Source organism: Prunus persica, chromosome G1 (genome assembly GCF_000346465.2).
Source record: "Prunus persica cultivar Lovell chromosome G1, Prunus_persica_NCBIv2, whole genome shotgun sequence".
NCBI lineage: Eukaryota > Viridiplantae > Streptophyta > Magnoliopsida > Rosales > Rosaceae > Prunus > Prunus persica.
In genome coordinates, this window is record NC_034009.1 from 46,289,588 (window position 1) to 46,309,181 (window position 19,594).

Here is a 19,594-nt window from a genome sequence, read left to right on the forward strand (position 1 = left end):
GTTTGGGTAGTCAAAATAAGAATATCCGGCCATGCTTATACTCCGGCCGAAGGGATTATCCATTTCAAGGTATATATCAGGATGCTTTAATTTCTGCCGCTTCAATTTTTCAATATCAGACTTGAGGTTCTCCACAAACACTGTCGTATAACAACTTATAATGCGGGTCATGCTCGTACCTCTCAAGGAATTCCTGGCCTTCCAGAAGGAAGCACAGCATCTCTGCAAGGAACATGAAATTGCCGAACACCTCCATGAAAGGTGCCAAGTTAGATATGAAAGTCTTGGGTGTAGCCAATTCATGGACAGGTAGAATGCTTTGTTAAACTTTCGATCTTCATCATCGGAATGGATTGTATTGTTGTAATTCTTTCTAATGAAGTGCTTTTATTGTATTGTATGATTGCTGTGCCCTAGCAAATGGGGGTTCTCTCTTGTGGTGGATCTTTTGTTTTGTCATGACAAAGTTCCATTTTGACGAGAAAAAATTGAATAAGTTGGACATAATTCCCGCACAACTTTATGATATATATTATAATCTGAACCGTTAATTTTTCAGTAATATGACAAACTAGCACTGCTGTAATTACAAACAGCAAGAATTTTTAAGTCTTCTTCAAAAATGCACGTGTAGCTAAAAGAATCGAAAGCTTCTAATTTACTAAAATTTGAAATCAGCACAGTAGTACAATACACTTCGTTTGAGAGGGAGAAACTATAGAAGGAAAAAAAAAATTAGAAATCTTCTCCTTATATCTTGTCATTCAGCAATCCTACGCAAGAGATGCCAGAAATTTCTGCACAACACCTCCTTAGCGCCTCTTGTTTAGTGGTTGTATCTCCCTTGGCAACAAAATTGGACTCTGTTGGTGATTACATTTGACTAAACTACGCTGAACTTGCAGTCACCTTCTTCCGGACAATCCTCTTTCTACGTGTCTTAGGGGTTGATGATTCCCCATCAGCAACGGAGTCAGCATTCCCCTGTTTGATGCCAAGGAGACCGAGCCCAGAAACAATGGCATTCTTCGAAATAAACCATTTTGAAGATGGCCGTTCAAGATTGTCAGAAGGCCTACTGTAAACCTTCAAAAGATCATCAGAGTCAACCAGTGGATCAGCCTCCACCCCAAGCCAAGCCAGCCTTGATCTCTCCCCTACTTGTACATTCAAAAGCCTGTGCACATTCCCAATTAAGAGTCAAAAGAAGAACTCTTAACAGTAGTCGACATATGTGCAGCAATTACTATTTAAAAGCAAGACCTAAGATTTTCTCAATAAAAAGAAAATCCCAGTAGAGTTTTTTTTAATAGAAAATAAAAAAGAAAAACCCAGTATAGTTAGACCAAGATGGCCTTGGTTTTATGACAGAACCATATCTCTGACATGCAGAGGTAACTACAAAAGTAAATGTCACGGGATGAAATCACACCACAACGCATTTCAAAGTTCAAACTAAGCATTTAATGTTTTGATGACAGCATATATTCGGATTTGGATCTGCCCACTAATTTTATTCAGATTTAGATATCTACAAATTCTTGAAAGAATCACAGAACCAAACAATCTCCGTTGCAACTTAAGTCTACCAAGTTTCTCACAACGAGGCAAAGTAAATGGGGACAGAAAGGCAGAATCCCTAAGGGAGTTGCAGTGGAAATAAGTTACAAATGATTGCTACGATTCTGCACTTGGAGGAAAGACATTGACTAGGTATATCCATATATGAGAATTCAACCAATTCCCATGCAAATTAACATCAAAGCAACATATATAAAAGCACTATGCTGGCTCCACCAGGCGCCAGTAAAGCCAATGATGAGAGAACTGAAGCATTTTTCATTATGGATTTATACTTTTAGATTATTAAGGAAAACTATGGGAAAAAAGATATGTTTTCAAAATATTAAATGCTTGGATTTAAGTGAATAATAAATGCAAAGGCCAGAGAAAATCGAGAAGGTAGAAAGGGGCAGAGTGGAAAGTAGCTAGCATTCATCAATACTTCAACAAAAAGGTTAACGGGAAACGGTAAGAATGTCATAAGCATGAAAGGACAACCCTCTAAGTGAGGGGTTACGTTTGTACAAGAAATTTAGCAGTGTAAACTTTGAATGCAAGTCCCCACATATAATGAAAAGCATACCGTAATGTCGTGCTTAGAAACAGCGCCACTCCAATAACATCAAAATGGTTCATCACAGCTCTGTCAAATCCACATAACAGCTGATATCTCAGGTTTGCATAAAGTCCAAGGAATGCACCATAACCAAGTGCATTTGCTTTCACACTTGGGATAGTCACAGATAACCTGTTGAAAAGTTAAAAATTCAATATGAACTAAATTCTTCGAGCAAGCATAGGAACTACCGACTAATAATAAACAACTGTCTTTTTTATAAGGGGAGGGAGGAGTGAAAATTAATCTCAAAGAAGTTGAAGCATTCTCCCTTCTGCTAATGTTTTGTTTGAGTGGAACCCTTTTACTATTCACAACAAAAACAAACCAAACTACATCATTTAGTCTAAAAAAGAAAAGATTACAGAATCAACAGAGTGTAAATTTTTTAGTCTTGTTTTGGCCAAAGACATTCTGCCAAATCGTAACTATCAAGTATGGAACCGTTATTGGTAAATGTAAAAAAACTAAACCAACCTATTATTACAGTAAAACTTCAATACCTCAAAGTATAAAAATTCTTGTATTTACATCACAGTTACAAAGTACGCTTAAACTACAAAAATTCAATTCCCATTGCTACAAACAGTATCCATTAAGACTAAATTTAATGGTTAAGTAATACATGTAACAGAACTCAATTAAAAACACACATAAAAGTACTACACCTAAATAACTGCTGCAATAATATCACCTCGTTATGGGGATGAGAGCAGCACTAAGAAAGATGCAAGAGTATGAAAGGAGAAAGGGGAAAGGAGGAGAGAAAGTTATGACAAATAATGATATTAATGGATAAGGGTATGTAATCCAAATATACATTGCAAATCATCTATATAATAAAGCTATGAATAGCTTTGATGAAATAGCTTAGAACATCAAAGTATACTACGTATTACAAAGAAAGAAAACATACTCCAAACTGATAAGGTCACCAAATCATTAAAAAAATTAAATACTGAGATTTTTATTACGAGGTCACTTGTCATTCAATAAATTGGCAAAGAAACTTATTAAACGAAGTAACTTCTTTTTTGGTCTGATTAAACGAAGTAACTTTAACAAGCATATTATCAGTCCAGTGAACAGCTAACACCTATCTACACTTTCTTATAGAATATAGACTTATTGCTTAGTTTAAGTGGTTATGGAAAAGAAAAAACAAAACAAACAAATGCAGAAAAGACGGGCAAATCAAAAGTATTAGCGATAAAGTCAACCAAAGACAAAGTATTAGGGTTAAAGTGGTATAAATTATTTCATCAGAAATTGTACTGGTTAAGGAAAAAACCAAAACATAAAAATAAAAGAAGCAAAGACAGACAAACACAAAGTTTTAGGGTGTAAAAGTGGTATAAATTACTTTATCAGCAATTGGTAAAATTTTATCAAAGGGAATCAGTGTTCTATGAAGAAACGATAGGACTCATGGTTCTTTAACGGAAAAGTAAGACAAATTCCTTCTTTGACTTCTTCTCCATTTCTAATATGAGCCCAATATAGATAACAAAAACATGTCAGCGATACACTGCTCACCTTCCCTCTTTTTTATGGGCCAAAAAATTTGATAAAGAACCTTGCACAGCTCCAGCTGTTAGTCCAACCATACACAACTCAGCAGCCTTGTAGAAGAACGAGTGAACTCTCTTTTGCAAGTCAAATTCCCTCAGTGGGTAGCTCTTCTCAAATATATTGTTGGGAAGCTTTTGTAACGTATTTTGCAAATCAAACTTGAACGTGTTCCCATATGAACGACAAGGAGCAAGTGACCAAACAACAATAGCATTGCATGCTGTTACTGTGAGCACATTTATAAGCGCCAAATCCCATTCTTGCTTTATCCTATTCTCAAAGTAAAGAAACATCAATGAGTCCAATATTTAAAAGGCTTCAGAAAAATTTGATGCTCTGTCATAACATGAACACACCTGCCCTTACGATTCTTTAACTCCCACCAAACTGAGGAACCAATTGTTGCAGCCTGCTCTAAAAGAAACCTATATAAGAAAGCGGGATCTGCAAGCATTCTGCACCACAAATTATATTACACATCAAATTAAGGAAACAAAGCACTATTTTATGTTTATTAGAGAATTCAACGGACACCAAAACATAACCCTCATTCAGTTGTAGAAAGCATTACAGGAAGGGAGGACATATAAAAGCATTGCCACTGAATTACGAAAATATATAAATTATTACATCATAAAATCAGTAAGTTATGTTTTCTATTTATTTATCTATCTATGGCTCCTCGTCTTTTGTCGTTTCATATCTTATTTTTCAGACTTATTCACTAACTTCCTCTGTTGTCTCTTCATTTTTGTTGTGTTCCCAATCGTGGTCTTCACAGGAAAAACTCTTGGTGGATTGGTACATGTTTCAGTTTGCTTGCAAGTGTTCAACGAGAACCTTATTGAAACTGCTCTTTTGGTTACATTTGGCTGCTGGGCTACTTAAATGTCGTTTGGTTGCTCCTTAATTAATAGTTGACCGTTGATTACTCATGTTGGGTCACTACATTAGATTAGATTCAATTGTTTTGATTGTTCAAGTTAGAGTAGGAGTTTGTTGGTCAACTATATTTATGCCCGCAAATTTAAAAGTAAGAGGAGTCATAATGGGCTCTAAAAAAATAAATACAAGGTATTTGGACGAGATTTTTTGCAGGGATGCTATGAAAAATGCAATCGATGATGGGAAATTTTTTTAGAATTTTCTGAAATATATATTTTTTTCAGGCCCATTGTGGAAGCACTTTATATCGAACTTAGAGTTTCAAAAAGACACATGATCGCTTCATGTTTTTGAGGCACATGATGCCATCAGATTTCCAGGCATATGATGCCTAAGTTATTGAAGCAGACTGGTAATATATCTAGTTTTTACAAGGGAAAACACCAAATCCAAAAGCTAGACACTTCTGTTCAAAATGTGTGATAAATTTGCAAGGGAGTATTGACCATGTTGAAGATCATATACGGAGAAATTCAAGGTGGTATGACACAGCATTTAAGGCAGCATAAGCACAAATCCAGTTTACTTTAGTTTCTTTTATATTTTGAAGTGTGGAGAATAAAAAATAATTAGGATTATGAGAATACCGGTTTCCTTTGTTAATAGCTAGTTCGCTTTGGTGATCAGCATTGGTCCTTAATAAATCCATTTAGGGTCATGATTTATGTAAGTAAAACCCTTTAAGAATTATGATTAATTTATTTCAACCTGTCGCTATTTCCTTAAACACCACCCAAAAAATATGATTTATTTCAACAATATAACAAGACAGTTCCCCACTTATACGGATCATAGAGAATTGATTTCTTAATAGCCTGCTAACTTCTACGCTATCAAGCATTGATGCCATCACAATGTCTTGAGGTATGCAAATAAAGTTTTCTGCACATTTCTACTACCCCTTCCTACCATAAAAAAATAAAAATAAAACTTTGTGTATGGAAACATTAATTGGTATGACATTGAGAATCTAACATGCCAACATTAATCAAACAAGGAAAAATGCTAATGATATTATCACTTAGAACAGTCCAAAAGCTACTTATTGGCAAAAAGGATAAACTTGAGACTTAAGGAATAGCTCGAGAAATAAATAAACTTACCTGCCAATGAATGCCCTTGATATTCCATCAGGAAGTGCACGAGAAATAAACCTGGTAGTGGTTGGCCTGGCATTGGTTGCTAAGAATTTAACCATTTGAGCGGAGCTGATCAGTCCCTGGAGGCAATATTTCAGTTAATTAGCCAAGAGTGTTTCTTTTTCTTTTCTTTTTCTTTTTTTTCTTTTTTTCTTTTTTTCTTTTTTTTTTAAAAAAAATTGGGGGGATTTGTAGTATCTAGCTTAGAGATTTCAGACAAAATGTGATATCAAAAGTACTGCACCATTTCATAAGCTTGCCGGAACCCAGCAGGTAAATCCATCATTGTCTTCTGCCACTCATTCAATACTGCATCTACAAATTTTCGATCAAACAGCTGGAGAAAATATCACAAAGCATCAGTACATCTATACATTACAAATTAACATCAGCAAAGAGAAAGAAAAAAAATTCAACAAATAAGCAATATTGTTTATGTGCATAAATTCCTAACCTCTTCAAGAAACATCCGTCTTCTAAACAGACCACCTTCATCACCCTCATCACCATCATCGAAGTCATCAAAATAATCATCATCATCACCGTCATCGTCACCTCCATCACCACCACCATTATTTATCCTCTTTCCAATATCTCCGCCACCTCCCCCAATTGCAGTCTGCAATTTCAATTATTAGGATTTTCACAAAATACTGAACAGAATAAAGGGAAGTAAATGAAACATTCCAATTTATATGGCCAGAATTGCTTAATGAAAGCAGAGGCCTGAGTACTCAGACAATTGTCTAATGCAGTATCGCATGAATGGTTAGAAAGAGTTTTCCATTTTGCAGACCTATGCCTTAGATCAACCATTATTAGGGTACAAAGACTAATTTGATGGTCAATACCAAGGACAAAAATATTGATGCCTTATAACTGTTTCTTTCTTTCTTTCTTTCTGTTGCATTCAAGAACTTTGACTTATTGCCTTAATTAAATTTCTTCTTTCCTTAGTTTATAACTATTATCATAATACTAATGGGTAGCTAATACAACATTTACATTGAAGTTTCAGATGTCAAAATTCCCCGGCAATTATTGAAAGTAATGAGCTAGATTGAAAGTTAAAAATTACAAAATTCAATAAGAAAATATCACTCACACATACAGAAATTGGAATCTTGGCAGTCGGTGTAACTATTGGTGTAGTTGCAGAAAAGATAAGTATGGTTTATTTGTTGTCTATTCAGATTACTATATAAATAGGTCACTCTTGATACTTAAATCCATACCTATTGATATTGAGAATATAAGATTAAAGTCTGTTATTAAAGTTCAAGTAGACATACATTTTGGTTCTGTTTTCTTTTCTCCTATGTTCTTTCTCGATTCTAAAGTATGCATATACACTCAACTCCCTTAAAAATTTCTGCATAAATTTTGATGTCAGTTTCAGCATACATTCAATCTTTGCATCCGACTTAAATTTTTTAATTTAAAAAAACATTACAACCCATGAATTACAATATCATAAGAAATTAAAATAGAGCTAGTTCTTTTCTCAAAACCAAACAAACCACATGTTGGCAGATCACTGTTGGTGATATTTGTAGAGAACTCATCATAGTTAGCTTTCCTATGCATCCTCTATATCTTCTTTGAAGTCAAAAATTTAATAAATTTCTACTCTCATAATCAATATAGTGTGAAATCTAATGCATTTTCACACACAAGAATGACAAAGATGATAAAAATTCTAACACGAAGGAAAAAACCAGAATCCTGGAAGAATTGAATCATTTCAATCGATCAGTTAGCAACTTAGCACAATTTTAAGGATCCTATTTTCCCAAACAGTAAACATTGAAAGTTTCTCAGATTGTATGCATGGGAAAATTGTAAATTAGCAAGGCGGCCATATTACACTAATGATTTTGATAAAATAACCTAAAAATGGAATCTGGTTATCCAAATTACTGCAGTCTCCAGCACCTAGGTCAAGCACTTTATCTATCTTTACTTCGTTAAACGCACAATTCAGCTCAGTGTGCCACTCTCAGTTTCTTTTTGATTTCCCACAATTTCTCACTAACCAAACAACTCAATTAACTTGAGCAAAGAAGAATAATCAAAATTTCATTGCCAAACACAGAGAGAGACAGAGACTCAGACTGACCTCGGGGCTAGACTTGGATTGCTTCTGAGACATATCGAGCTTGCCCTTCTCAAGAGTAACCGCACCTAACGCACCATACTGTCCCTTCATAACCGGACCAAAACCGCCCGCGACGGATGGCCCCACAAAGCACCTCTCCAACAAAGCCATGGAGTCTCCATCCACAAAACCAGAAGTAGACGGAGCCGCGCAATTGGCCTTCAACAACAGACCTCTCCGCTCCGACATCCGAAGCTGGATGGGACCCATCAGCTTGGGCTTCGTCGGGAGCTGGGTGTTTATCGGCATGATTTGAGCCGTTTGGAACACTGCGTGCGACATTTTTTCTCTCTCTTTTTGATGTTTTTTTATTTCTGTTTGGATACTGAGAAAATCAAGTGATGATTTTCTCGTGAATTTTCTTGGCTCTCTCTCTGGAGAGAGAGAAGTGAAGAAACAAAGAGGGGGAGCAAGGGGTTGGGGGATTGGGGGTTTTGAGAGGAAGATAGCCGACTAAACGACGACAACCCAATCCGAAAGCGAAGTTCCTTTTTTCTTTTTATTTTCTTTTCGTTTTTTTTGGGTTTTTCCTAGACCAGGTGAGTTGACTAGGACTTTTGGATGAGTCGACTCGGCCGGCCCGGTTTGCGTGGGAATTTAGTTGTCTACTTGTCATTGCCACATTGTTCAAGTCGCGCACCAAATCCACTACAAAATGAATTTCACAACCAATAAAAGTTAGGGAAATTAGCGGTTTTGACCCTGGCTCCAGTAAATATTGCTCAAATGACCCCTTTTCTTAAAACTTTGTGAAATGATCTCTATAAATACATCATATCTCACGCTTATCATCTTTTTCTCACTTTTATGTTTCTCCTCTGAAATCAATCTCCTCTCTCTCTCTCTCTCTCTCTCTCTCTCTCTCTCTCTCTCTCTCTCCTTGTGAGATTTATGTTTATCCAAAAACACCTTTACGAGATCTCATTTCAGTCACTCTAGAATTGTTGCCGTTGGTAGGGTTTTGTTTACTTTGAAAAAAAAAATTACAAATGCACTTGTTGGAAAATTGCAATCATCTATGAAGAACTCGTCGATCATCGCTGTTGCCATCATCAATTTGTTATTGTCCTTGTAAAATGACAAACCAACTCTTATAGTTAACAAAAAAAATTGGATGGAAGTGTAAAAACTTGACGATATGTGCTAAATTGACCATTTAAAATAGTCCGGGGGCTAAATCAGCAAAATATATATATATATATATACAGTCCCCTTCTATTGAGGAACGCCCTTTAGGATACCCTACAATTTTTTTCCCAATAATCCAAACCATCTATTTTTTAGGTCTTCATTCATAGATCATCCTTACAAAAAATTAGACAAATCGGAAACCGTTTGGACATCCAATTGTGTCTTACAAAATCAATGAACACGATGCTTCAAGAAAATGCTAAAATTTCAATAACTTAATTGAGTGGTCAAATGATATCGGATTCATGTGATTTTTTATAGAAATGATCTATGAATGAGTATCTACAAAATAGACGGTTTGGATTAGTGAAATACAATACGGAGTAGGGCCTACAAGGGGTGTCCCTCAAATAAGCTTATTTGAGGGATCCCTCAATGGAAGCTCTCTGTATATCAGTATATATATTCATGGTGTGAAGTTTGACAATCGAAATAGTTCAGGGTGTTTTTTGACAGTTTACCTTAAACTTAAAAGATAACTCAGGAATTGTGAGCTGGATATCTTAATACAAAAGAGATTGGTTAAGTTCAACGTTGATTAAGTCTTTTTCTGAGAGAAAAGTTGTGTGTTTTGGGAGCTGCGTTCTGCTAGTATATACAGACCTCTTGGTTGTTGAATCCGCACGCTTGGTGAAAGGATGGTTGAGTTTGCTATTAGTCCTTTCTTTGTTTGTAAAACTGGTTCAGTAGAGGCTCATGGTTCAAATCGCATTTTATGCTATTACTCTTTTTGCCGCCTAACTTCTTCCAAGCTTGAGCTTCTATTTGGGTAAACGCGCCCCTACCTGGGTAAAGGCATTTTTCAAATGTGGGCAACAGCTTTTAAAAAGTCAAGCTATTAGGCTATTTCGACTATCTATTTATGTATATGTCTTCAACGTTTACAGTGTGTTAGTATGAGGAAATTTAAAAGCATAAATGAATTTATAAATGATGAAATTTAATGTTTTAGAATTTGTAAGTTTTTTTTTGGTTAACAGATTTAAACACGAAATTTAACGTTTATTTGTAAAGTTATTTGTTTTTAATGCTCAATCTTTTTGGAAATTTTAGAAATGATGACTATTTAGAGAGAATCTAAAGTTGGGAATTATGATCTTTAAATTTCATGTTTTTTCCCAAGTAGAATTTCTAAATTTCTTTATTTTGTTCTCTAAATATGAGAATTGATTTATATCAATTTAGAAATTCTAAATTTTTGTAAAAATCTCATATCTATTTCCCTCGTCCAAATCAATCAATGACTAATTAAACGCTATGACTTTGCATCACATTTGAATCATCCTTTGCTTTGTCAAGATGAGAAGAAGAAGAGAGAGAGAGAGAGAGAAAGTGATGAAGAAAAGAAAGCAGAAAACCAAACCACAGTTTTCGAAAAAGGAATCTCCAACTGTACCACCCGAAGCCATCCTTTTCTCTCCTTTGATCTCTTCATGCATGAAACCCACGTGTATAAATAAACCTTCCCTCTTCTTATTTCTTTCAAAGACAAACCAAAACCTATTCAAATTGTAACCAATGTCACTGCAGGCTCATCGTCCTCGTGTTATCGTCAACGGAATAAGACGAATGAGAACCTTCCGTTACTTTTGGTGCCAACATTGCCAACGTACTATAAGGATTGCGTCTTCCAACCCATATGCAATTCTATGCCCATTTTGCTCAACTGAGTTCAATCATGAGCTTGATATTCTAAGCCCTAGGCTTGTCAATGACCACCTTACATTGTCCCCAGCTGCCCAGTTATTGCAAACCTTGTCGCTCATCCTCGATCCAATGCACCGAAGAGCTCGAGAGCAAACAGAAAACGAAGATCATGGACGGTCTTGGATCACCCTCCAATTTGATAGACCACCTCGCTCATCGCCAAGACAAATTGTTCCCCCTCTGGTTCCTCTAGCAAATAATAGCGAAGATGTGGTAAATGATGTCACTGGGGGCACCTGGACGGTTGAAAATGACTGCCCAGGTCCCCCTCCAGCACCTGCTTCAGCCATTCAGGCTTTGCCCTTGGTGAAAGTCACGGAAGGGCAGATGAGGAACGAACCCACTTGCCCCGTGTGCAAGGAAGTGTTCGCGGTTGGTGGGGAAGTGAGGGAGATGCCATGCAAGCATCTCTACCATTCTGATTGCATACTCCCATGGCTTCACATACACAATACTTGTCCAGTTTGCCGCTATGAGCTGCCAGAAGAAGGCACTTCTTGTGACAACAATAACAATGAGTTTGAGGAATATAGTGATGAAAATAATCTCGTAGAAAGCATAAAATGGTGGTGGAAGCAATTCCTATGCTTGTGGCCATTTCGCGCATTGGATAATTGGAGGCAACGTTACCTTGATAACCAACAAGGTAATTAACATTCTAACTCCTGCACGTATTTGATATAATGTTTACGAGTTGTAGCTTTTTCTTTGGGAACTTTTGTCGAACAGATCGTGATCTTTTGCAGACAGAACCTGGTGGACCTCTTGGATCTTTCTATAGCCAGCTTAGAGGTAAAAACATATTTGCATAAATTTGTGAATATTACTTGCTTTTCAAGCACTCAATGTAAAGAAGATATTAAAGTTCAACAGGTATGATGAATCTATATGACTAGTTATTCTCTCTTTAATCTATAATTTAATGTGTAGAAATGTTAATAGTTAACTATTTTGCTTCTTGCAGTTTCTTTTTAGGACAAATTCTGCACTTTGGGGCACTTCCTAATTTAATTTTATGGGATTTCTTTATCAAAGAATTGCAATGGTTCGATACAAATAAAAATAAATAAAAATTTGAGGAATTGTGTTGCTTCCGACCTCAAACAGAATTGTACATGAATAAAAGAATGGCATCTCTTGCCTCATTTATAAATTGTTTCTATGTCTATCCTGTTTTTATTTTATTCTATTTTACACTTTTAATCTGAATCTCCTTAAAGCCCAAAAAGAATGGCATTTTATTGACATCACTTTTGTATTTGGGTTTTGTTAAAATATTGAGGAAAAAAAAACCATATATATATATATATATATGAGATACTATTTAAACTATTTATATATATACTTTTTTATAACCATGATCATTTTCTTCTATGTCGGTAACTTTCATTGGAGGCAAATGTATTATCTAACTTCTCATTTCTTATTCCCTCTATATATTTTCTTTTGAAAAAGTTATATTCTAAACTAATCTAATATACGATAAGAATATCGAAATCGAGTTCAAAAGGACAGATACATTGCCTTAATCAACTAACCTAACTTGCATTTTCTTTTCCCTCTATATAGTATATATCTTCAGTTAAAAATAAAAACCAAGAATAAAAAACAAAACAAAAATATAATACGAGTCAAAAATAAAAATGTTATCAAATGGTAGTTAATGTATTTTGAGAAGTAGTTGTGATAGAGGGATTTTAGTGGGCTACATAAACAGAGCCTTTTGGACCAAAGAGGAAACTGGCTTATTACAAACAGAGCCTCTCTCTGCCTTTGCCCTCTTTTCCATTTTCATGGTTTGATGGTTAGGTAATAGCAATAATGATAAGATCATTTGAGCTTCAGGGGCAGTGGTTCCCATTACCCAAAGTGGGTCCCACTCCAACCCCCATTCATCACATCACCACCGCCGCTTCTCTCCGCCTCGGCCACCATCTCGCGCATCACCAATTCCGCCTTGATTCTCTTTTTCGTTCCTACTTTCAGGTATTATTTCATTCCATTTTCTTCAATTTCTATGGTGCCCTTGAGGATTAAATGTCTTAATTTGATGTAAATGGGTAATATAAAAGATGGGTTTTTGTTATTTTTGGCTTATGGGTTTTCCATCTCTTGTTTGTTGTGAAAGCAGAAACTTGCTCATATTAGTCCCCTGCATAGATTGAAGGAAGGAATTAATTTTCTGCCACTGTCGAGTCATGCTTCACCTTGCTTTAGTTTCTTTAATGGGGGAGAAACTAGCAATGACTCCACAAATGAAGCGATGTCTAACTCTAAGGTGTCCAGTATAAACTTCTTCAATGGGAGGCAATGGACTAATGTCCTCCTTGCTCTTAATATCTTGTAAGTTCCACTTTATCACCTTTCCAAAACAAAGGATGAAGGATATGTAGTTTATTATGAACATAATCCAATGAGAAATTTGTTTTTTCTTTTGATACTTTAATACATGTGCCTCATTTTTGACCTTTTTCAAATTGAATCCCAGCAATCCACTATACAACTTATTGTTTGTTAAATCGCGTGAACAGAGTTTACATTGCACAAATTGCAACACAAGATGAGTTACTCCTATGGGGAGCCAAGGTAAGATGGCAAAACAAAATGTGGGTACATATTCTTTTCAGTATCGAAACAGGCACTAAGTGGATTTTTTTTCCCATTGTCTTGATATATCGTAGATAAATAGGCTTATCGACAAAGGGCAATTGTGGAGGCTGGTCACATCTTCCTTTTTACATGCAAATGTTGGGCACCTAATGGTATGCTTTGAATCTTACGGCTTGGCATTCTAATGTCTGCATCTCAATCTGATTTTGTCTGTTTCTGTGTATTTTTTCAGGTGAATTGTTATTCTTTAAATTCAGTTGGTCCTACCATGGAGAAGATCAGTGGTCCTAATAGATATCTTGCGCTCTACTTTGCCTCTGCAATTGCAAGTAACAGCTTTATGATCTATCTACAATAGCCAATAAAAATTGCTTAGCGACTAGTATTCTGATTCAGTGGTTTCGAGAAAATCAGGTTCAGCGATGAGTTATTGGTTCAGTGAGGCACCCGCAGTTGGTGCATCAGGGGCAGTCTTTGGATTAGTAAGACATTTTATTGTTTTTTCTTAGCCGGACTCTTTTTCTGGATTTCCTAGATGCACCATATAACCTGCCAGATAATCTTGGTTTAATTTATTTATGGCAATAGAGTAGAGGAATCCAGTAAAATCAGGTTCATTGTCATGCAGTCACACAAACAAAGTTGATATTCCTGCAATTATTACCTTGTTGTTTATTTTTCCCCCATTTCTTATTCATCTCTCTTCAGAAGATATAATGTTTTCCTTTTCCTGTATTTCACCATTTAATATATAACTTCATCTTTTACAGTTTTCATGAAATTTGTCAGCTGCAAACTTATTAAATTTGTTTCAAAATAAACCTCTGCAACTTCTGAATATCATTTTACAGGATTTCCTCCTCCAAAAGAGAAACAATAAGTATAAATGAAAAAGAAACATTTTTGTGAGTGACATGCTGCTTTGAAAAAGGAAGATTAGTTCATATCTTTATATATTGAATTTTAAAAATCTGCCTATGTACCTACTCAGTGTTATGGGATGCCAAGTGAATCTTCTTTCAAGCTATTCTGGCATGGTATTGCTCTTTCTCATCTCCTATAATTAATCAAACCGCTGGCTCTGATCTTTGATTTAGGTTGGATCTCTTGCTGTCTTTGTCATGAGGCATAGAGGTCTGGTTGGACGTGGCAAAGAAGATCTACAGCACATAGCACATGTAATTGCCGTAAATATGGTATGTTCCTTCTCTGGTTACTGTGTCTTTAAGTTTTGCCCAACTCAGTCCTTTATCTATCTTAATAACTTAATCAGCTCCCCTTCCAATTTATGTTGGCTGGATAAAGGGATAAATAAACATAACTTTTTGTTTTTGTTTTTGTTTTTGTTTTTGCAGGCTATGGGGTTTTTCTTCAAAGGCATTGATAACTGGGGACATGTAAGTAGAACAAGAATGCTTGCTCTCTTTTTCACTCCTAATTAATGCTTTGTTTAGAAATTAGGAGCGTTGAATTTCAATGAACCTCCTTCACTGTGTATCCCTTGATTAATTTTTGACCATAGACAAAGAAAAGTGGCTAATTAGTGTTTGAGTGCGCGTGTGGATCTCTCTCTTCCCTATCCCCGCTCCCTCCCCACACTGTCACATGTGCACACATGCGCATGTGGCTAATTAGGGTTGTGGAACATTTGGACCTCATTTTTTTCTCTTTCAACTTTCAGTTGCATTTGAATTCTGAGTCCCATGGTAAAGCACAATCTTTAATTTTCGTGCCAAGGATTGAGTTTCTTGATTACTTCTTTTCTGCTATTTTTAGATTAGCCATAAAACTGTAACAAAATGTGAAGAGTCTCTATGAATAGCGTTGTATTGGTGAAATAATCATTTGAGGCAACCTATCTGGATCTGTTAGACGAATTGAAACACACGAGCTTGCATATGGTTCCTTACATGTCTGCACTAAAATTCATTCTTGTTTGTGTTATCCTCATCTTTGTTTTGAGTGTGACATTTGAATCTCAGTTTGGAGGCTTGCTCGGTGGAGTTGCCACATCATGGCTTCTAGGTCCTGCATGGAAGTACGAATCTCCCTCCAGTGATGGTCGAAGAATCTTTTCTGACAAGGCTCCTATTTTCTACCTCATCAACGCAAAGAAGAGATCCTAGACATTTTATTCCTATGGAAGCATATTGACTTCCCTAAACTTTTTGTGATCAACAGACTTTGTAGGGTAGCAGAGCCCTAAACCCTAATTTACTTTGGTAGGCTGTATCATCCAAGTGTAATGTTGTTTCTCACTATAAAGAAGAATTAAATTACTTTGACCACTTTTTTTCAGTTAAAGTGTTGCAAATTTTAAAGTTTACCTCAAATTAGGCAGAGCATCCGCGTTCTAAGTCACACAATATCCTTCTGCAAACGAAAACTTTTTGGGTGTGACCATAACGCCGTTGACTTTTGTAACATTTGCTGTTATATTTACTTGTGTTAAATAATTTTGTGAACTTAAAAAATATTTTTAATTTCCTTCTATATTTTAAAAATAGTTACATTTATTTAAAAATCCTAGAAAATTATTTTAGTATTCCAAAAATGAATTTTGGCCTCCAAATCCTTAATCCGAGCCTCGAACTAAAAACCATAGCTTCTGAACTTATTCGAACTTGTTCCAAAACCGTGTGCAAGCCTCGAAACCTAATCGTAAACCCATTGTAGGACTCGATTAAGCTTCGATACTCACGTGACCTAGGGCTTTACGATTAATGTTTCGATCTCAATCTTGGGTTAGTACGACGTAACCGGACCTAACATAGACTTGCGTCAGCAAATTTAATGTTTCCTCAACAAAATAAATTCAGAAGTTTCTTGGAAAATTTGGAGCCATTATTTCTTTTAAATTTCAACTATTATTTCTTGCGCAATTGGTCTCTCTCTCTCTCTCTCTATGATGATCTTGACCACATTTCAACAGTCATTTTTTAGCCAAAAATCACCAATCTCTCTTTCACAACTTCATTTTGGCCATGCCAAAAATTATAGAAGACAAAGAAGAAAAGAGTGGAGACGATTGATCGCGAGCATTATTATAGGTTTAGGCTCGAGTGGGATTGAATCTCTAAGAGAAATTAAAGATAACCCAATACATGATCTGATCTGCAACTAATAAGAAATCAGAGGGCATCCATTATTAATGTCAATCGACAAGCAGGGGAACCCTATGAGGGTTCATGAAATGCATATTTACTTGGGTTAAACATTACAGTCAATTTGATGATAATCAAATTGCTGGATGTCTCAAAGGAGAATACATTTTCAAGCATATCTACCTTTGCTGCCGCAGATGCATAACTTACGCTGCTATCCCTCATAGTTTTGCACTGACTCGACTGCTCATGCCAGAGAAAATTGATCTTTATGCTCGTTGAACAGTTTTTCAGCATCTGAATGCATTGAAATATGATTGAAAGGCATGAACTAATGATCAAAACCAATATTCTAGATGCAGTTAACTGAAGAACTGGAGTCGAAGTTATGAGCAATGAAAAAAAAAACCATTTTGCAGTCGCTGAAAAAATTTATTCTCCCTCACATTTTTCTTCTCAACCTGATTTGATGTCTTCACTATAGTCGCTAAAACCCTAGCTTGATGCATTTGCAAAGATACCAGACCCGCCAGGAAAAAGGAAATCCAAAAAAAAAAACCCCATTCAAGTTTTCGAAAAATCGGCCGCCTAGGAGGGCTAGGCGGCTCCTTTTTTTATTATTTATAAATAGTATAGCCGAGCGGCTATACTCGTTAAATAATATATTTAAAACGTATAGTGAACGGCTTTACTCGTTAAATAATATATGTAAAAGGTATAGCCGTCCGGCGGTACTCTTCAAATAATATATTTAAAAAGTATAGGTCTTCGAACATTCAACGTAGTTTCAGCAATGAATGAACGATAATCCGCAATGTTTGACAGCAGTAGTGGGAAATCACTTCAAAAGCCTCAAGACATGGATTCATACAATTAGCATCTTACCAGCTCTTAATTCATTGATATAGAGAACTGGAAAATAATCACTTAAAAATTGATACGTATGTACTTAGTACTTACAAATGCAGTTGCCTTCCCCTTGCTGTTTCGATAGCCTTTGGATCTGCAAAATGTAATCAAACCAGTGAACACTACCCAAAGTTTATTCCAAAGAGAGCTTAATCATTTTCACAAGGAAACTCACACTAAATAGTAAACAAGACTGCATCCCTTGGAGCATGAAGAGCTACATGAAGCACTGATCTATTTTCTGTGCTGTTTATCAGAAGGCACCACCCAGAAAAAGAAAAACAGAATGCAAAGGGATCACATGACAATGGTTTCAGAAATAAGCTGGTCTCATGATCTTTACCATAAATCCTATAAAGCTATCAAATATAAGTTTTTGTGATTTCAGACAGTTAAAGGTCAGAAATTTGGGCATCCTAATTTTAAATAGGAGACACCAACTAGCTATTGTTCTACTGGTAGTTCTATCCACATAATACTCGACCAAAGGAAGATAAACTTGAAACGTACATGCTCTCCACCAAACATTCGGTTAATGTTTTCTTTGAGGGATGCAGCCTGCATTGTGGCATAGACAACATTAATTAGAAAACACTATATTCACCCAATCCTTCCCCCACCTCTGCCAATTTCCAAGGTTTCAGGCGTGGCACGTTGCCGTGAGTAGTCCAACAGTATCCCGTCAAACTCACTAAGTGTTATGTTTGTTTTAGGTAAACCTGAACTGAATCTCAACCAGTGATTCAGCTTGGCGGAATTGAGATAAGGGACTCGTAGAAGGCGAGTAAGGGGAACCGTTAGGTGCATAAGTAGGAGGAACAGTAGGGTTAGGATGAGAAGTTGGTGAGGAGCTTGGAGGAATTCCAGAACCGCGGTATGGGCATGGACGAGGATGTGGAGGTGCCTTGGATGGTGCTGGTGGGAGATGATTACTGTCAGGTGATGGTGCTGGAGAGTGAACTGGAGAAGCAGGATATGGAGAAATTGTTGGCTCTGGAGATGGAGCGGGAGAAGGAGTAGGAGGGGTTGCAGTAAGTGTACCCTTAAGATAAGAAGATAAACTGATACTTTTAACTTTACCACGGACTGAGTTATCAAGCCGGAAAAAAAAAAAAACACACGCCATTCAAGTTTTCAAAAAATGGGCCGCCTAGGCGGGCTAGGCGGGTTATTTTTTTATTTTTTTATTTTTTTATTTTAATAAATAGTATAGCCGCACGGCTATACTAGGCTATACTTTTTAAATAGACATAGTATAGCCGCGCGGCTATACGATTTCTTATAAAAAATTAAAAACCGAGTATAGCCTATTTCTTTAGAAAAACTGAGTTCAAAGAAAAACAGTTCTTGACTTAACTATTTGGGTCAGTTCAGTTGTTCGATCAACCAAACTATGATCAAATTTTCTCAATGAGCAAACAGAAAATCACAAATTCAAGAAAAGAGAGAGAGAGAGAACAAAATCAAGGAGACAAATTTTCATGAGGGTAAAAAGAAAAAAAATGAAAGTGAAAAATGAAAATAGAAGAGAGATAGAAAGAAAGACCTGTTGGCGAAGATCGGCGAACCGGAGCTTGGTTTCGATTTTTTCGGTGGTGTTAGGAGTCTTGTTACAGTCGACAAGACTCAGCCGCCGTCTGAGCCCCCTGGGAAGTCTTGGAGGCGAGGAGAACGACGCCATTTCTTAAAAAGTTAGCAAAATCTAGCAAAACCTGGTATAGCCGTCCGGATACACTGTTTAAAAAACTGAGTATAGCCGGCCGGCTATACTATTTATTATTTATAAAAAAAAAGAATATAAACCTTTTTAATATATATTATGTTTATTCAATAATATGTGAGAATTATATGTATAATATGTAAAGTTGTGTGTATCATTGAAACATGAAAAATATGTACGTACATGTATAATTATAATAAGCGTATTGCATGTTTGCATTTTTTAAAAAAATGAATTTTACCAAGTCTTTAAGATGTGTACAGAACACGGATGTATTATTGAAAAATTAAAATGGAGCAATAAAGACTCGGGTTATGGCTTAATACTATCAGTCCTCTAGATTAATCGGAATGTCATCCT

General features: G+C 36.0%; 4 protein-coding genes across 5 annotated transcripts; 2 read left to right on the top strand and 2 right to left on the bottom strand.

Annotated features, from left to right (window-relative positions):
* Positions 508–8,275, bottom strand: LOC18791121 (protein RETICULATA-RELATED 1, chloroplastic). The gene is made up of 8 exons (XM_007225658.2): positions 7,955–8,275; positions 6,290–6,454; positions 6,080–6,172; positions 5,800–5,915; positions 4,108–4,206; positions 3,716–4,021; positions 2,147–2,311; positions 508–1,177 (listed from the first exon to the last, which is right to left on the bottom strand). Exons 1-8 carry the CDS (start codon positions 8,273–8,275, stop codon positions 889–891), a joined length of 1,554 nt encoding a protein of 517 aa, XP_007225720.1. The 3' UTR covers positions 508–888.
* LOC18792471 (probable E3 ubiquitin-protein ligase RHC1A) lies at positions 10,686–12,059 on the top strand. Of its 2 annotated transcripts, none has more exons than XR_002269698.1 (3): positions 10,686–11,537; positions 11,638–11,764; positions 11,856–12,059. XR_002269698.1 is itself a non-coding variant. In XM_007224654.2 (3 exons), exons 1-2 carry the CDS (start codon positions 10,703–10,705, stop codon positions 11,670–11,672), a joined length of 870 nt encoding a protein of 289 aa, XP_007224716.2. In that variant the 5' UTR covers positions 10,686–10,702; the 3' UTR covers positions 11,673–11,683; positions 11,856–12,059. The 2 variants fall into 2 exon arrangements, 1 of the variants encoding a protein (XP_007224716.2); XM_007224654.2 differs by having other exon boundaries at positions 11,638–11,683.
* On the top strand, positions 12,285–15,799 carry LOC18792512 (RHOMBOID-like protein 10, chloroplastic). The gene is made up of 9 exons (XM_007226061.2): positions 12,285–12,877; positions 13,023–13,234; positions 13,423–13,477; positions 13,573–13,653; positions 13,734–13,830; positions 13,916–13,983; positions 14,599–14,697; positions 14,857–14,898; positions 15,484–15,799. The coding sequence occupies exons 1-9, from the start codon at positions 12,713–12,715 to the stop codon at positions 15,625–15,627; spliced, it is 963 nt and encodes a 320-aa protein (XP_007226123.2). The 5' UTR covers positions 12,285–12,712; the 3' UTR covers positions 15,628–15,799.
* Positions 17,979–19,195, bottom strand: LOC109947698 (extensin-like). The gene is made up of 3 exons (XM_020558526.1): positions 19,061–19,195; positions 18,234–18,556; positions 17,979–18,072 (listed from the first exon to the last, which is right to left on the bottom strand). Exons 1-3 carry the CDS (start codon positions 19,193–19,195, stop codon positions 17,979–17,981), a joined length of 552 nt encoding a protein of 183 aa, XP_020414115.1.

Excerpts from the sequence above, each read along its gene's own strand:
- LOC18792512 (XM_007226061.2), top strand. The coding sequence starts at position 12,713 with ATGATAAGATCATTTGAGCTTCAGGGGCAGTGGTTCCCATTACCCAAA. Across the intron at positions 13,654-13,733 it reads CAAATGTTGGGCACCTAATG|GTGAATTGTTATTCTTTAAA; the intron begins GTATGCTTTGAA and ends GTATTTTTTCAG. Across the intron at positions 14,899-15,483 it reads GCATTGATAACTGGGGACAT|TTTGGAGGCTTGCTCGGTGG; the intron begins GTAAGTAGAACA and ends TTTGAATCTCAG.
- LOC18791121 (XM_007225658.2), bottom strand. The coding sequence starts at position 8,275 with ATGTCGCACGCAGTGTTCCAAACGGCTCAAATCATGCCGATAAACACC. Across the intron at positions 5,916-6,079 it reads TCCGGCAAGCTTATGAAATG|GGACTGATCAGCTCCGCTCA; the intron begins GTGCAGTACTTT and ends TATTGCCTCCAG. Across the intron at positions 4,022-4,107 it reads TTAAAGAATCGTAAGGGCAG|GATAAAGCAAGAATGGGATT; the intron begins GTGTGTTCATGT and ends CTTTGAGAATAG.
- LOC18792471 (XM_007224654.2), top strand. The coding sequence starts at position 10,703 with ATGTCACTGCAGGCTCATCGTCCTCGTGTTATCGTCAACGGAATAAGA. Across the intron at positions 11,538-11,637 it reads TTACCTTGATAACCAACAAG|ACAGAACCTGGTGGACCTCT; the intron begins GTAATTAACATT and ends GATCTTTTGCAG.
- LOC109947698 (XM_020558526.1), bottom strand. The coding sequence starts at position 19,195 with ATGGCGTCGTTCTCCTCGCCTCCAAGACTTCCCAGGGGGCTCAGACGG. Across the intron at positions 18,557-19,060 it reads TCGCCGATCTTCGCCAACAG|GGTACACTTACTGCAACCCC; the intron begins GTCTTTCTTTCT and ends TCTTATCTTAAG. Across the intron at positions 18,073-18,233 it reads CTGGTTGAGATTCAGTTCAG|GCTGCATCCCTCAAAGAAAA; the intron begins GTTTACCTAAAA and ends GCCACAATGCAG.